At 41.7% G+C, this 17653-nt stretch overlaps 3 protein-coding genes across 5 annotated transcripts in view; 2 read left to right on the plus strand and 1 right to left on the minus strand.

Annotated features, from left to right (window-relative positions):
* Nucleotides 1-47: 47 nt before the first annotated feature.
* cldn34a (claudin 34a) lies at nucleotides 48-7658 on the plus strand. Of its 2 annotated transcripts, XM_077606946.1 has the most exons (3): nucleotides 48-620; nucleotides 1756-2536; nucleotides 6471-7658. In XM_077606946.1, exon 2 carries the CDS (start codon nucleotides 1846-1848, stop codon nucleotides 2521-2523), a length of 678 nt encoding a protein of 225 aa, XP_077463072.1. In that variant the 5' UTR covers nucleotides 48-620; nucleotides 1756-1845; the 3' UTR covers nucleotides 2524-2536; nucleotides 6471-7658. The 2 variants fall into 2 exon arrangements, with proteins under 2 accessions (XP_077463072.1, XP_077463071.1); XM_077606945.1 differs by having other exon boundaries at nucleotides 48-2536.
* Nucleotides 5957-7382, minus strand: cldn33b (claudin 33b). Its single transcript, XM_077606947.1, has one exon. The coding sequence runs from the start codon at nucleotides 7322-7324 to the stop codon at nucleotides 6677-6679; it is 648 nt and encodes a 215-aa protein (XP_077463073.1). The 5' UTR covers nucleotides 7325-7382; the 3' UTR covers nucleotides 5957-6676.
* Nucleotides 7659-9532: 1874 nt separating the features above from the next.
* wwc3 (WWC family member 3) overlaps nucleotides 9533-17653 on the plus strand; it is a 31592-nt gene continuing 23471 nt past the window's right edge. Inside the window, exons 1-3 of one of the 2 annotated variants that reach the window (XM_077607710.1) lie at nucleotides 9533-9577; nucleotides 9838-10012; nucleotides 10105-10385. In XM_077607710.1, the coding sequence (XP_077463836.1) occupies nucleotides 10234-10385 (152 nt within the window). In that variant the 5' untranslated portion in view covers nucleotides 9533-9577; nucleotides 9838-10012; nucleotides 10105-10233. Of the gene's footprint in view, nucleotides 10013-10104; nucleotides 10386-17653 lie in introns of both variants that reach the window. The other variant, XM_077607711.1, reaches the window with a different exon arrangement.

Raw genomic sequence — 17653 nt, forward strand, 5'->3', positions numbered from 1 at the left:
ACAATATATTCATTTTTTAACATCTTAATAGCATTTTTTTTATTTATTTTACATTTGTAGATTTTTGTTTATTTTTGATTATTTATAAAAGGGAAAAAATCTTTTTTATTGTTGTTTTTCATGAGGTAGATAGGAATTATTTTTTATTTTTAGTCAATTTTATTTATTCCGTTTTATTGAACCGTAAATATGCCATTTGAAAGTTTTTTTTTTAGGAGAAAAAATATATATATTTTTGTTTGTCTTGTTTTTAATGAAAAAAAGGGAAAAATATCTTTATATTATTTTTGACTTTTACCATTTCAATGTAAAAAGCAAAAGGGGAAAGCAGAATTATTTCTTAAACATTTTAAAAGGAAAACACTTTCTCTTTTTGATTGATTTCAAAAGGGAAAAAAGGGAAAAGCTCATGAATATTCCTTGATTTGTGTCCTTGATATTTCCATTTGATTTCAGCAAGAATGATCCACCGGTCGCCAGTCAGTCAGTCAGTCAGTCAGTCAGTCATTAACCCGATTCGCCGATAGCCGATTGCTGACGGCGCGACACTTCTTTTACAGTCACTGTCATCCAAACACAGACATTAGGGATTGGTCGCTGTCGATGGAACATCGGCGCAGGTAAATATACCCTTTTTACTTTTTATCTTTTGTTGCAATGAATATGCTAACAGGCACTCATCTGTGTTCTCCTTCCGCTAAATGCTAACGTATTGTCATTAGGGCACTTTTGCCTGTTTCGGAATTCAAATTGAATTTGTTTAAACGTCCATTGCCGTCAGAGCCATCTATCCCTGGCTTATTTTGCACCCCGACCACACAACCAGCTCTATAAGCTGCACCTTCAATGAATGACACATCTTAAAATTTGTTTCATAACACGCAGTAGTAGTCGTAGTGGTGGTAGCAGTAGTAATAGTAGTAGCAGTAGTAATAGTAGTAGTTGTAGTAATAGTAGTAGAAGTAGTTGTAGTAGTAGTAGTTGTAGTAATAGTAGTAGAAGTAGTTGTAGTAGTAGTAGTTGTAGTGATAGTAGTAGTAGTAATAGTAGTAGAAGTAGTAATAGTAGTAGTAATAATAGTAGTAGTAATAGTAGTAGTAGTAATAGTAGTAGTAGTAGTAATAATAGTAGTAGTAGTAATAGTAGTAGTAGTAATAATAGTAGTAGTAGTAATAGTAATAGTAGTAGTAGTAGTAGTAATAGCTTTAATGGTAGTAGTAGTAGTAATAGCTTTAATGGTAGTAGTAGTAGTAATAGCTTTAATGGTAGTAGTAGTAGTAATAGCTTTAATGGTAGTAGTAGTAGTAATAGCTTTAATGGTAGTAGTAGTAGTAATAGCTTTAATAGTAGTAGTAGTAGTAATAGCTTTAATGGTGGTGGTAGTAGTAGTAGTAATAGCTTTAATGGTGGTAGTAGTAGTAGTAAGAGCTTTAATGGTGGTAGTAGTAGTAGTAGTAAGAGCTTTAATGGTAGTAGTAGTAATAGCTTTAATATTTAGTATTAGTAATAGTAATGTCAGTAGTAGTGGTAATGGTTGTTGTTGTAGTAGTGGTAGTAATAGTAGTAATTGCAATTACTAATGATAGTGGTGGTAGCAATAGTTGTTGTAGTAGTAGTAGTAATAATTGTAATAGCTGTAGTAGTAGTAATAGTTGTAGTAGTAATAGTTGCTAGGCTAATTGGATGCTAAATTGACTAACCCCAGCTTTGTTTGCTTGTCCTCTGTCTCCTCCCGCCCCGCGATTGGCCGGCCAGTCGGCCACCCATTCAGGAGCCCGTTCGCCGACTCCCGGGAGGTGATCGAGAGCGACCTTGACATCTGACCTCTGACCCCGGCCCCTCGGGATGCTCTTCCTGGCGCACACGGCCCACTTGCAGTTGGCCGGCCTGCTGTCGGGCTGCCTGGCGTGGATCCTCACCATGGCGGCCACGGCCACGGACCAATGGCGCCTGTGGCGCCTGCGCCGCGCCAACGACACCGCCCACATCACCTCCGGCGTGGCGTGGGTGGGCATCTGGCGGGCCTGCTTCCATAGCCACGCCCTCCCCGAAATGGAGCACTGCCAATCCATGCCATTCTCGGACGCTTTCGTCCCGCCGGAAATCCGGGCGGCGCAAGTCTTGATGATGCTGGCCGCCGCCACCGCTCTGGCCGCCAACGCCGCCGCCGCCCAAGCCGTGAGGCGGGTCTATTTCTCCCTGGAGGTTCGAGGAAGAGTCCGCGCCCTTTTCATCCTGGCGGGGGCGCTCTACATCCTGGCGGGGGCGCTGGCGGCCGTCCCCCTGGCCTGGAACGCCAAGGCGGTGGCCGACGGCGCCGCCATCCACTTCCCGCCTATCTTCCGACTTCCCGCCACGCCCGCCGGCCAGGAAGTGGGCGTGGCCATCGGGGTGGGCTCGGCTGCGGCCATTTTGATGCTCGCCAACGGGCTGGTGTTTCTCGCCCACCGTCACGTTTGGAGAACGCTACCCACGGAGAAAATGGAGGACCAACCGGGGACGGATAATCCGGCTTTTCAATGATTCGACCAATCAGGTTAGTGGAAATGAAAACCAGCCGACACGAATGCGGATAGAAAAAATGCAATATAACTCACCAAATTGTAGTATTGCAGAGCCCATGTAAAAACAAAAAGGAATTTTATAGTGTATGTACAGAAAGATTGAACTACAAAGTCATGCGGAACACTTTATCATCTTTTCATGGACCAGATCGGACCCCCCGGCCCTATGTTGGACGCTTTAGATGCCAAGTTGTTTGTCGTTAGAACCAAATGAAATTATTTTTACATCATAGTTTAGGAAAGAAGGGTCATTTCGGAGGGATCGACGGCCCCAAAACAGGATGCAAATTTGGACGTGGGTAGGAGGCCGGCACGTGAGCGAGCGAGGGGTCGCCGGCCGAAGAATGGACGCCGATTGGCTGGTTTGGGCCCACTCGGGGCAAACAAAAGTGGCAAAGAGCGGCGGCGCTGGGAGGAAGAAAATTCCCAAAAGCGAAGGAGCGCGACGCTCTCAGATAAGGAAGGACGTGACTCCTCCCCCTTCTCTTCCTCTTCCTCCTCCTCCTCTTCATCCTCCTCCTCCTTATCTAATCTTTTCGTCGACTTATCGGCAAAGCCAGAAAACTTTGCCGCTCGGGTTCAACTTATGAAAAATGAATAATTCAAACGCCAGTGCAAAAATCATCCAATGTCAAATACGACCAATCTTGGAAGGAAAATAAAAATCAATGATATATATATATATATATATATATATATATATATATATATATATATATATATATATATATATATATATATATATACACATATATATATATATATATATATATATACTATATATATATATATTTAATTGATTTTTATTTTCCTGAAAAAACTAAATATTTATATATATATATATATATATATATATATATATATATATATATATATATATATATATATATATATATATATATATATATATATATATATATATATATATAGGGTTTTTTTCGATTCATTTTTAGGGATGTTTAATTCAAGACTCCGTCTGCAGCGTTATTAGTAAAAAATATACATATATAATAATAAATAATAAATATATATCATTAATATAATAAATAATAAAATATATAATTAATATAATAAATAATAAGAAATAAATATCATTAATATAATAAACAATAAATATATACCATTAATATAATAAATAATAAAATATATCATTAATATAATAAATAATAAAATATATCATGAATATAATAAATAATAATATATATCATTAATATAATAAATAATAAGAAATATATATCATTAATATAATAAATAATAAATTTAATTATTACAATGAATACTAAATGTGCTATCCTTATTCTTAAAATATAATGGAACATTTTTAATTATGATAAAGTTTGAAATATGTAAATCAATATTTGTAAAAAAAATCTATATCTTCAGTTTCAAGACACAAATATATTTTAACAAAATTTATTTTATGTATACACTATAGTGCACACTACATGTGTATTTTTTTATATATATGTAAATTGTATATATGCATACATGTGTATGTATATTTACTAATTATGTAAATATTTTTGTGTGTGTGTAAACAAATATACTATATTCATTTTTAATACTTTTTTAAAATATACTTTTATAGCACTGCTTCAATCGGGCGTCCCACCAGGCTTATAAAGAATTAAAATACATATTTAGCATGTCCTAAAAGCTCAATTTCGTGGAACTTTTTCCACATGTATGACACAAACATTTTTTGGGTCCAAGCCCCTCCCACTCATCGTTAAATTTAACGCAAGATTCGTGACAACGATAAAAATGTGCTCTCTGAACCCCGACTTCATCTTTTATCATATTCAATCTCATATTTTTTACGACAATTTTTTTACAGCTCAAGATAAATCGTCGCGATAACCTTCGTACCTTTTTAAGACCACCTCAAAAAGGGGGAGGGCTCCAGATCTCGCTCGCTTCTCAAATGTCCAATCCATTTTCACGTCAATGCTAACCAATTAGCCAAACTTTAATCTCCCCGCTGTTTTTATTTGTTTGTGTTCCACTCCACGTTAGCGGGACGCCATTTTCCAAATCCGCGGGGGGTTTATAATCCCAAACATCTCGTGTTCGCGTCCCCATTTTCTCTCCCCGCCGTCCAATCACAGCGGGGGAGCCACTCTTGCTAATTTGCGTCCAATCCAAAGCAATTAAGATAATTAGCAGTCACGCTAACCACGAAAACAACACTACTTTTTCCTTCCTGTCCGACCAAAACTGAACTCTGGTTTGCTGATTTTTGCGTGGTTTTTACGGGGGGAGTTTTATCATTAAACGAAGCGAAAACGGGGGCGCGCGAAGGGCGCCGTGCGCCGCATTCTTCGCAGTACACGCCGCCCGCCAAGGCGTTCATTAAACGCAGCTTAGCCGTGCCGGCCGGCAGGAAATGCGACGGAATTAGCCGCCTCACGCTGCGTTTCCACTAGACGGCGAACGCGTGACGCAAGGGCTTCTCCGTGTGGGGGCGCCGGAGCACCCCGAGGCGACCCAGATGCCAAAAAACGGGTGCTCGTTTCAAATTAAAAAGTTGTTTTTATATCACACAGCTGCTTTTTTGCTAGCGGAACTCTAAAATGTTCTCCAAAATATGGCTAATGTAGCGTAGCTACGTGCACAAAATGGTTAGCGCGTCGGCCTCGCAGTTCTGGGGTCGAGGGTTCAAGCGCAGGGTGGAGTTTATGTTCTCCTCGGGCATGCATGGGTTTTCTCCGGGTGGTCTGGTTTCCTTCCACATCCTAAAAAGATGCAAGCTAGGCTAATTGTATGCTAAGTTGTTCCTAGCTATGAATGATTGGTTGTTTGTTTTCATAATAAGTAATAGAGTAATAGAGTTAAATAAGCATTGTAGTCAGCCATGTTTTTTCTTACAGCTCTTTTTGACTAATATTTGGTAACATAACTTATGTCAGTTTTTTACCCAAGTTATGGCTAATATAGTGTTATGCTACAAACAGTTAGCTGTAGACCAGGGGTGTCAGACTCGGGTTGGTTCGCGGGCCATTTTAGATATAATATTTAGATTTTTTTAATGAATGGATTAAAAGAACTGGATTAAAACCCCTGAATATTCATCTTTTATAGATCTGAAACAATGTTTATTTTAGCTTTTTTATATATATTTTTAGATTTTTCAACTCGATTTCATGTGGGCCGGACCATTTTAGATATAATATTTAGATTTTTTTTTTAATAAATGGATTAAAAGAACCAAATTAAAAGCCCTGAATATTCCGTTTTTTATAGATCTAAAACAATGTTTATTTGAGCTTTTTTTAACATATTTTTAGATTTTACAAAATGATTTTTGAACTAAAAACACAGAAAAATGGATAAAAAAATGACAATGATTGATTTAAAAGGGGGAAAATCAGGAAATAGAATATACATCTCTATCTATCATTTTAATTTGATCCTAAAACAGAAAGTCGGCACTGATCATTTACTTTCCCGGGCCACACAAAATGATGCGGTGGGCCAGATTTGGCCCCCGGGCCGCCACTTTGACACATGTGCTGTAGACTGTAAAATCTTAATAGTAAATAAACATGCCTCCAAATAGCAAATTATCAAAAATTTACTGGACGTGACCTGTAAGTACCCTAAAATGACAAAAAAGTGTCGCAAAATTGTAATTGACGATGCTAGATGTCCAATCCACTTGGACTGGGAGGGGCAAATGAACAAATGTTCACTCAAGGCTTCCAATCAAAATGGATTGGACGTCTAACGCTGTCAACGGGGGCCAGTAAGTTCACTTTTTGGGCCAAAAATAAACCGGTCCGGCCAACTAAACAGAGTTTGACCCCCTGACCTATAGATGTTGACTTAATTTTTTTCCAATAATGGCTGACATCCTTGTGTATGTGTGTGTGTGTGTGTTTGTTTGTGTGTCGCCGCCCCTTTAAGAGAGCCGAAAAGACAAGAATCAAAGAAAACGATGGACACATTTCCTGAATATACGTCTTTATATGATCTCCTCACAATCCCAATTAACGCCCGACCTCGTCCCAGTTGAACCGGATTGGACGTCCACGGCCGTCGAACAGCGCCTCCTATTGGTCTATTTACACACGTACGTACGTACATCGGGAAACGGGCCCATTCCCAGTCCTTCACACGTACTCGGTCCGCGGCAGCACCGTGTTCGTCGCCCTGCGGCTCCCCCGCGGGCCGGCCGGCGTGGGCGGAGCTCGGGCGGCGGAGCGGGCGGAGACCCCCAGGAGCATCCCGGCCGCCGCCAGGCCCAACCCCCCCGCCCAGCCGCAGAACAGGGCGTCGCCGAACTCCCAGCGCGGCGCCACCTCGGGCAGCGCCTCGTCGAAGAAGCGCAGCACGGCCCAGCGGGCCACGTACGAGACGGGGACCAGGCACAGGACCCCGGCCAGGACGCCCAGGAGGGCGCCCGCCGCGCCCAGGCTCCTCTTGGCTCCGCCCTCCTCGCAGCCGTTGACCAGCGACAGTCCGGGGATGGCCAGCAGGAAGCCCAGGGCGCCCGCCGCCAGCGAGGCGCAGGTCAGAACGCGGCCCAACTGGAGTTCGGGCGAGAGTCCCAGGAGGCCGTCCAGGGCGCGGCACTCCATGCCGCCGGCGTCCTGGACCACGCAGGTCTCCCATAGCCCAAGTTGGTAGCTCTCGGCGGGCAGGAGCGAGGTGGACATGCTGAGCCAGCGGGGGGACACGGCGGCCCCCAGGACGCAAAGCCAGGCGCCGGCGTACAGCGGCATGGCCAGCAGCTCCAAGGCGCGGGCGCGCTCCGCCATGGGCTCGGATCGCTAAGAACCTGGAGGCTCCTGGCGCCGAGTGCTGCCTCTCCGAGGAGAGCTCATCCTTCTACTGGAGGGAGAAGAGGGGCGGTGGGAGGGGCTTAGGGCCAGTCCTCTTACTCCGCCCCCCCCTCGCCAGCCTTCTACTTTCTCTGCCAATGGGTGGCATGGGGTAGAGCTGGTCTCCGGCCATGGAAAATGCCCTACTGTTCTTCTCTAAGGTACTAAAGGTGATTTGGACGAGTTTGCGTCGCCCTAGTGGCGAGCACGGACGTAAAACTAACGCGGCTGGAAAGACGTCGTCGCGAGCTTTAATTTGAGGGGTGACTCCGTAGGGTTTCGTGACATTTTTACCATTAGCCCTAGTTTTTCGGAAATAACATCCGGGGTATTTACGTGATTCTTTTGGGCACCGTTTTATGTCATTGTAATTATTATAATCGGACACAAGCTTTGTCATCATCATTGACTTGACAAAAGCCTAATTGTCATCATACCCAGAAACTGCATATGACGAAATTGGTAAAGGTATGTCCTCCATTCCTGTGCTAAAATGTTATTTTAGCTAATATTTTGCCTACTTGCTGTTTTCAGTTAAGCGTCATGGTCACGAAAAAGGTGAAACTTGAAAGACATTGACGCCATTTTTAATTTGAGGTATGAGTCCGTAGGGTTTCTCGAATTTTTTACCATAATGGCAGTTTTTCGGAACTAGCGACGTTTAGCATGAAGGGTATTTTCATGATTTTTTGGGGGGGCAATGTTTTATATCGTTGTCTTCCATCTAATTTTAGCTAAACTTGGGCAGCCATTTCCCTCCTGTTTTCAGTCAAATTATCAAACACGTAAAACTGGAAAGCTATTGTCGCCACGTTTAATTTGAGGTACGACACGATAGGGTTTCTCGAAATTTTTACGATGACGGCCATTTTTCCGAACTAGCAACGTTTGGCGTGGAGGTTATTTACATGATTATTTGGCGATTATTTGGCATTTTGTCATTGTCGTGCCTTCCCGTAATTTGGAAATCAATTAATTGTTTTTTTGTTGATTTAGAGGCGCTTTTAGGTGATAGATTTAACTTTTTTAGGTGTTGTCTTCTTACTTGAATCTGACTTTGGCGCTAAATCACATGGGAACAGTTTTAGCTAACAATTCTTGAATATCACAATCTTCCTTTTTTAATGCCTTTAACAACAACAATTACTTACATTTTATAATGTCTGTGATTGGCTGTGATGATTGACAGATTTGCTATAGCTAGCTAGTTTGGGAAGGTAATGGTACATATCACTTTTTCTTGGTTCCTTGTCATTGGTCACCATTGCCGCGGCGGTTTGTTGCGTTTGTGTGTTGAATTGTGGGAAAGGGACCGTGGGAGGCGGTTGCAGATGACAGTTCGGACGTGACACGCTCTCGTGGAGCGTGCAGGAGATGAAAATTCCGAGATAAACTCCCCCTCGGCTGGAAAACAAACGCTCGGCTGATGACGCAGACGCACGCACGAGGCCAGTGGTGGGAAGTAATCGAGTACAAATACTTTGGAACAGTGCTCAATGAAATGAGGCCTCGTTGTCGTCCTTCTACTGGAATTTTATGTCATTTAGTCAATACTAGTAGACATCCGACGCATTTGTACTTGGCAGCCAGCCCTCCCGGTTCAAGTGGATTGGACTTCTATTGCTGCCATTATGTACTAATTGTGTCAATACGATTGGACAGATTTGAATCAGTAAATAAATGAATACCATTATGTTATTTGGATTAATAAATACGGGTAGTCATGGTAGTTTGTATTTTTCTATTGACATGATAAATTCCTAACTTCTATTATGAGTATTGAGATTTTTTTTTTAAATATTTATGACAAAATTATGTCTGTTCTCATCGGTTACAGGAAGTACTTTTGCACACTTAATTAGTTAGATATTCAAAAGACAGACTTGTTGTCTTTATTTTCTATAATTTACATTTTCAAATGAAAAATCCACGTCTTAAAAAAAAACTTTATTTGCTTGTTTTTATTGAACAATACACAGAAAAACAATTCCAACCAATTATGAAGTATAAAAAAATTATATATATAAGCCAAGTGAAATAATGTTATATTAAATAGATATCGAATTGAAACAAATATGTTTTTATATGTTTATTAGCAGCTTGTTTATGAACGACAAAACGTCGCGCGTGATGACGTCATCAAACGGCGAACAAACAGGCTGTAATGCACAACATGTGCGCAAGATGGAGGTAAGATATAAGAACTAAAACCGAATCAAAACTTTTAAAGTTGTACGAGGCAAAACTTGTAACTCTATTGCCATAAATTGGATCAAACAAGCAAAAAGACTCAACTATATAACCAGATAAGTGAAAACACTTGCATTAAATGTCGTAAAACAACAGTAGGGTATAGAAATAATAACGCGTGAACCGTGATTAGCCGCAATTAAATCGAGCTAGCGACTTGGAAAAAAATGGAAGAAAAAAAAACTTTTTTCCTCCCGAAGTTGAGCTTTAATGTGGACACGTAAAAGGGAGACAAGAGGAGGGGATTGGACGGAGGGCCCAAACTCGCCCCGCACGTCCGTCCGTTTATGCAAATCCGCCCCGAGCCCGAATAAGGACACGGAGGAATGAAACATGGTGGCGGAGGGAGCAGGCCAACATGGAGGCGAGAGCACCGTAAGAGTCGCCGCCGCCGCCGCTAGCACCGCATCCGCCGCCTTCTTCGTCAACCCCCTCAAAACTTGGTTCTTTTCACTTTTTTTTGCTAGTAATGCGGTAAAGAAAAGACCGAGGCGAGCGTGAGAGGACACAACAACGACGACAACGACGACGACGACGAAGGGAGGAAAGAAGCAACGGGGCTGGAGCCCTCCGCTCTCCAGCGGCGGCCCGCCGCGATGCCGTGGCCGGGCGGAGGCGGCGGCAAGCGGCGTGAGAGCTCCGAGCTCCCGCTGCCCGCCGGCTGGGAGGAAGCCCGAGACTACGACGGAAGAGTCTTTTTTATCGACCACAACACCCGGCAAACTTCGTGGATAGACCCCCGAGATAGGTAAGCGAGTCGGGAGAGTTATTTCAAGTATTTCTGGAATGACAATGATGCTTTAAACAAGGGGATTTGTTGACTTTTATGACCCTCAAAAATCATTTCAACGGACGAAAGCGCTATCATGACATCGTTTTTACGTTTTTTTTTAATGTCTGCCGTGTTTTACACTTTTTCTCCCCGCACAAAATGTTTTACTCAGTCCTATATTTGTTTTTTTACTTCCACTACCTCTATTTTTTTTCTTAATTCTGCCCCTTAAACACTATTGTTAACCAACCTTGACCTTAATAACTTGTTCATTTTACATCCCCTCCAAACAAAAGTCTTTGTGTATCTGACTTCCAGTCTTAAACATTCCAACATTCCGATGTTTTTCACCTCACAAATTGTCATCCGAGTCTCCGACACTTTTTCAGCCCCGACGAAACGCCAGCGTTTAACGGGGCCGTCAAAACTGCAATTCCCAGAAATCCGGGTGAAAATATGCCAGGAATGTGGCTAAAGTTGTGCCGCTGGGAAAAGTGGCGAGGAGGATGCGCGCCTCCGCTTGGGAACGGGAATTCACCTAGATTTCGGAGCCATGCAACGGCGAAACTTTTTAGCTTCCGAATCTTGCTAGCTTTGGGTCTACGACGCTTCAAATTTAGCGCTAATGCTACGATCAAAAAGCCTAAAAAACGTTAAAGCAGGGGTGTCAAACTCGGGTTGGTTCGCAGGCCGCTTTAACGTCAACTTGATTTCACGTGGGCCGGACCATTTTAGATATAATATTTAGATTTTTTTAAATAAATGGATTAAAAGAACTGGATTAAAAGCCCTGAATATTCAGTTTTTTTATAGATCTAAAACAATGTTTATTTGAACTTTTTTTGGTATATTTTTAGATTTTACAAAATGATTTTTGAACTAAAAACACAGAAAAATTGATTAAAAAATGACAATGATTGATTTAAAAGGGGGAAAATCAGGAAATTTAATGTACATCTATACTCTTCATTTGAATTTGATCCTAAAACAGAAAGTCGGCACTCGTGATTTACTTTCCCGGGCCACACAAAATGATGCGGCGGACTAGATTTGGCCCCCGGGCCGCCACTTTGACACATGTGCGTTTAAAGTAAACACCATTTTAAATTCAAATTGACAACCACAAACGTCCGATCCGTTCGGACCCCTGCGCCGATTTACGGATCGGATGTCTGTCGCCGCCAATGGCGGTGCAACATGAGGATTTGAGTCCGATTCCGCAGGCGACCGATCTTGTTGCCGATGATTCAAACCTAGGGAATGCAGAAGTAACACGCCAATCCAGATGAGAGAAACCTGATTTCCGCCACAGTTTTTTTGCCCCATCATCATATTTTTTCCCCCCGACTGTTTGTGAAGTGATTCATAGACGTATCCGGCGGAGGAATGCCTCCCCGTGCTGACATTTCAATAAATCGCCGAGTAAAAACACGACAGGCGCAGATGTTAAACATGGGAATGTAACTTTTTTTAATGGGTTGTTACTCAGCCTTGAAGTGGGAAATGACGCACGCTAGTGAGGATCATTTCATGTTGGGAAATGTGTCTTTAATTTAAATCATTCTACCTATACGTCGACTCTGGGGAATAATTGCTTTGTTTGTTTCTGAAAGCTAAAGTACAAATGTAAACGTCACCCCGCTAAAATGTTGTCATTTGCGACCCACAGATATTCAAAACGGGTTAGTTTGGTCACGTGACGTTTATCCGATACATTGAATGTTTGCGTGTCAATCGGCCGATTGACGGGTCATCGGTCTGTGGCGTACGTCTCACCTCGTACTGACGCAAAGTCAGCTGAGCCAGACCTCGGCTCGGCCCCGTGACCCTCGACAGCATAAAAAGGCGGATGGTGAAAATTCCAAACATTCTTTTAGCATTTACTCCTGCGTGACTATTAGCAGCGTGCATTGACTTTACATTTCATCAATGCGCACACACACACACACACACACACACACAAATATATATAATACTACAACAGCTCCATCTAGTGAATCTGTAACCCCCCCACTACTACTACAGCTCCAGCTAGTGGATCTATAACACAACCCCCCACTACTACTATTACTACTAGTAGCATGGTTTAATCTAGTGGATCTATAACACATCCCCCTTTACTACAGCTCCATCTACTGGATGTATAACAACCCCCTACTACTACTACTACTACTACTACAACCCATGTGGAAGATCTATAACACAACCCCCCCACTACTACTAATACTATTACAGCTCCATCTAGTGGATCTATAACACATTGCTACTACTAGTAGTCCGTCTTAATCTAGTGGATTATGACACAATCCCCTACTACTACTACTACTATTTTTCTACTACTACAACTGCTGCGACAACAAATCCATCTAGTGGATCTATAATACAACCCCCTTTACTACAGCTCCATCTACTGGATGTATAACCCCACTACGACTACTACGACTACTACTACTACTACTACTACTACAACTGCTGCGACAACAAATCCATCTACTGGATGTATAACAACCCCCTTTACTACAGCTTCATCTACTGGATGTATGACAACCCACTATGACTACTACTACTACTATGACTACTACTACGACTACTATGACTACTATGATTACTACTACGACTACTACTACGACTACAACTACTACGACTATGACTACTACTAGTACTACTACGACTATGAGTACTACTACAACTACTACTATAGCCCATGTGGAAGATCTATAACGCAACGCCCCCACTACTACTACTACTACTACAGCTCCATCTAGTGGATCGATAACCCATTGCTACTACTAGTAGTACGGTTTAATCTAGTGGATTTTGACACAATCCCCTACTACTTTTACTACAACTGCTACGACAACAAATCCATCTAGTGGATCTATAACACAGCTCCATCTAGTCCATGTATAACAACCCCCTACTACTACTACTACAACAGCTCCAACTACTGGAACTGCAACACTACTCGTCGTACATCTTCATCTAGTGTTTGTATAGGACAATCCCCTACTACTACTGGGTCTTATAATGCGGTTCGCCAATACATATGACACAAATTTTAAGATAGGCCATTCATCTATAGTGCGGAAAATACGCTATATCGCCCACTAAAATTTGTTACGTACCAGGAATTGTAACATTTTCTCGTTTAAAAAAAAAAACTGCTGTCATGAATCACAGTACGACAAGAAAATTAAAGGCACGACATGGCAAAGAGATACAAGCGAGAGGGAAGAGCGGGATTGGTCTCCTGACGAGCCAGCAGTCTGCTGACTGACCCGTCGGCGAACAACACAGGAGCCATTGAGGGCCGCCCGGGCATAATTGGCAATGTCGTGACGCGGCCGGGTTCAAGTTTGGTCGCGGCGGGCCGGACGCCGGCGGGCTGGACGCCGGCCACATCTCGTGGCGTGTCGTGAAAAATTGGACTCTCGTGCGAAAAAGGGATTCCTGGCTAACGCAGACGGGATTCCTAGCTAGCTCGTTCGTCTGGTCCTCGGCGGGACTTCAAAACGCATTCTTAGAATTCGTCGTGCAACTTGGAATTGTTTCCTCTTTTCAAAACAAAACAAAACAATGTTTACTGAGGCTTTTTCCAATCAACAAACAAGGATTTTCTCTTATTTTGAAAATCGCACATTCCTTCGTTTTCCATACCGCTTTCCGCCACACACCCCTAGAATATTCTGTCCAATTTTCATTACCAAGGCAGCCCGGGGGCTTGAGTGGTTTGCGCATCGGCCTCACGGCTCTGGGGTCCTGGGTTCAAATCCAGGTGTGTCCACCTCTGTGGAGTTTGCATGTTCTCCCTGGGCCTGCGTGGGTTTTCTCTGAGTACTCTAGTTTCCTCCCGCATTCCAAAAACATGCATGCTAGGCTAATTGTATGCTAACACTTCTCTACCTATGATTGATTGGTCGTTTGTCTCCTTGTGCCCTGCGATTGGCTGGCCGTTGATTCAGGTTGTCCCCCTCCTTTGCCTTGAAGTCAGCTGGGATAGGCTCCAGCACCCCCGCGACACTAGTGAAGATAAAGCAGTTCAGAAAATGAATGAATGTATTTCATTCCTATTCGTCCACAAAAAAAATGCTATTTTAGTCCATGTCCTCAACCCCAAAAACAACAAGACCAAAGCGAGCGACAACTTGAGACCTCCCCCTGGCCTTTTTTGTAAAAATAACAACAAACAAAAGCAACATAAATGATATTTAACAATAGCTATAAATCCCTTTTACAACAACACTACTTTTTTCTGCGTTTTGAAAGCTGAATTTGGAAATAAAACCCACACAAAACCACCACAAACGAAGCCACGCCCCCTCGACTTGTCACCACTGACTCCATTTTTTTACTCCGGCGTGGGTCGGAAGCTAACATTTTTTTTCCTTCCCTCCCCGGCGGTGGAATGAGCGTCACGCTCGGCATGTCTAGAACGCTAACGCCCGCGGGCCGCGCTCGCTAGCTAGCCGGCGGCCCCAGACGACGCGTCAGAAGGGGGGCCAAGGGGGGGCGGGGGAATTTCCCACGTGTCCGCCGGCCGTCCCGACGGGCCTCCTTTATTAGCTGGGTTATGCAAGCCCGCCCGCGCCGGGCAAAGAGGGGGGGTCCCATTATGCCGGGGGCACAAAGCAAGGCAAATTGAATTATTCTAGAAAGGGGGGGGGGCTTATTCATGTGCTCGCTCAACTCCGCCTTTATTCGACTTCCCGCTGACTTTTCCCTATGCGTCCTGTTGGGGGGGGTTAGTTTTGCCTTTGATTTATTTAAGGAAGGGGCAATACATAATAATTAATGGACATGTATATTTATCAGTGTATGCTAACCATTTTAGTCCCTTTTTTTAAATGTATATAAATCTTTGTAGGACTAATGTGTGTGCGCTTTATGAATTAGATAAATCATTTTTTTTTAAATTAGATAAATCATTGAACTTGTAAAATGAGAAAGTTCAATTCAAATCCTATGAATCTTTTGTAGTTTTTATCATGTAGTTTTTAAATCATGTCGTTTTTTTAATGTCATTTTTATGTTTTTTTTTTAAATGTAGTTTTTAACGTTTTTTTTTTAACAGTTTGTTTACGTAGTTTTGAACAGTTTGTTTACGTATTTTTTAACATCGTTTTTAACAGTTTTTCAATTTAGTTTTTATAATGTAGTTTTTTTAACATCGTTTTTATAACGTAGTTTTTTAAACATAGTTTTTTAAACGTAGTTTTTAGATGTAGTTTTTATAGCATATTTTTTAACGTAGTTTTAAATTAGTTTTTATAACACAGTTCTTTAACAGTTTTTTAACATAGTTTGTAAATCAAGTTTTTTTTAACAGTTCTTTTATGTAATTTTTTTCATTTTTGACATTTTTTAACAGTTTTTAAATTTAGTTTTGTAACTTAGTTTTTTAAATTTAGTTTTTATAACGTAGTTTTTTTAACACAGTTCTTTAACAGTTTTTCAACATAGTTTGTAGTAGTTTTTTAACAGTTCTTTTACGTAGTTTTTATAATGTAGTTTTTTTAAGTTTTTAAATTTAGTTTTTGTAACTTAGTTTTTTTAACATCGCAGTTCCTTTACGTAGTTTTTAAATTTAGTTTTTATAACGTAGTTTTTTTAACATCGCAGGACTCAAGGACACGAACATAGCTAGGAATAAGTTAGCATACAATTAGCCTAGCAAGCATGTTTTTGGGATGAAACCGGAGTAAACCCATTCAAACCCGGGTCAGAACATGCCAACTCCCCACATGGGATCAAACCCTCGACCCCAGAACTGCGAGGCCGACACGCCAACCACTCAACCACCGCTTTAGATCATATCGAGCTTTATTTTTTTGACGCATCGCTAGTAAATGTCACTAGGATCATGAAAGGGTCACAAAATCTGATTGAATTGTCTTTGCGTTTCCCCGTAAAGGACGGACGGCGAAATCCCACGTGAGCGCTAGCGACATTCCTCGCAAAGTTGTTTTCACATTTCTTTTTTAAACACACAATGGCATCGGGAGGCCGGCACCACCGCGTGCCTTTTCGCAGGGGGTGGGGGTTGGGTTTGGGCAGGTGCTTTTTCCGCCTGGATTATTCGCCGCAAAATCTGTCAAAACGCCGGGGAGACGGGGCACGCCATTTCTCACGCCACCGCCTGTTGCCGGGCAGAAAGTGGCAGATGAAGGATGGAAATATCCTCCCGGGTGGATTATTCTAGAATTAGCAAATGTCTTTTGATCACTAAATATATTTTGGAGGGAAGGCCACGCCACGCAGCTGGTTGGCTAATTTCGGTAACATCCACGCGACCCAATCGGACGCTGCCAATTTATTCGTTATTTTAGATTTAAGAAAATGAGTGAAAACTTCCAACAAATACAAGAAAATTAATAAAAATCGGGCCCCATTTTCCTTTAAACGATCGCAAAGGTAATATCTATCCGTCTTGGGGTCGCCGCCTGTCGCCATGACGACCGGGCGCGAGGCAGAAGCGAGCCCGCCGTCTTGTGACGGCGGAACAAAGCTAACATTCTCATGCGGCGTGATTGGGATCTGCGGCCGCCGTGTTTTTCACTCCGGGATGTTGACGTCGCGCCGCAACGACAACAACAAGAGAATGATATTTCTCCAGGAATGGCGTGCCAGCGCCCAAATTTTAAAGATGAGGGACGTGGAGGGGCGGCAGCCCAGTGGGCTAATTTGTTAGCAAGTAAGTCCGTCAATGGGAAATGATCCCAAATTAACCGAAAGTGACCTGGGAAAAAAAAGATAACAAAACAGAAAAAAAATACAAAATAAGATATACAATGACTGTAAAAAAAAAAAAGAAACATTTCTTTTTTAATCAGGATAAAAATAAAAGGTAGCTATTCCTTCTTTTAAATATATTTTTCATACCTTCACTAAAATCATTCCTTAAATTTTCTCATTTAGTTTTAAAAATTACTTCTTCTTTATTTTCTTTTGATTTATTTTTTTATTTATTTTTTATTTTCGACTTTTAAAGAGTTTTCTCTTTCTTCAATGCTTTTTTAACGTATATTTGTTAAATTCAACTCCAGCCATTAAAAGTAAAAACATTTAATATTTTTGAATTTAATGTGTTCTCATTTTTTGTACTAAAAATTTTGTTTTTATATATATATATATATAATACATTTTTTATACAGAAAAATGAACATGCATTGAGTTAAAAAATATTAAATGTTTTATTAAATCAATTGTATTTTTAAAAACATTTAATATTTTTGAATTTAATGTCT

Source organism: Stigmatopora argus, chromosome 8, assembly GCF_051989625.1.
Source record: "Stigmatopora argus isolate UIUO_Sarg chromosome 8, RoL_Sarg_1.0, whole genome shotgun sequence".
NCBI lineage: Eukaryota > Metazoa > Chordata > Actinopteri > Syngnathiformes > Syngnathidae > Stigmatopora > Stigmatopora argus.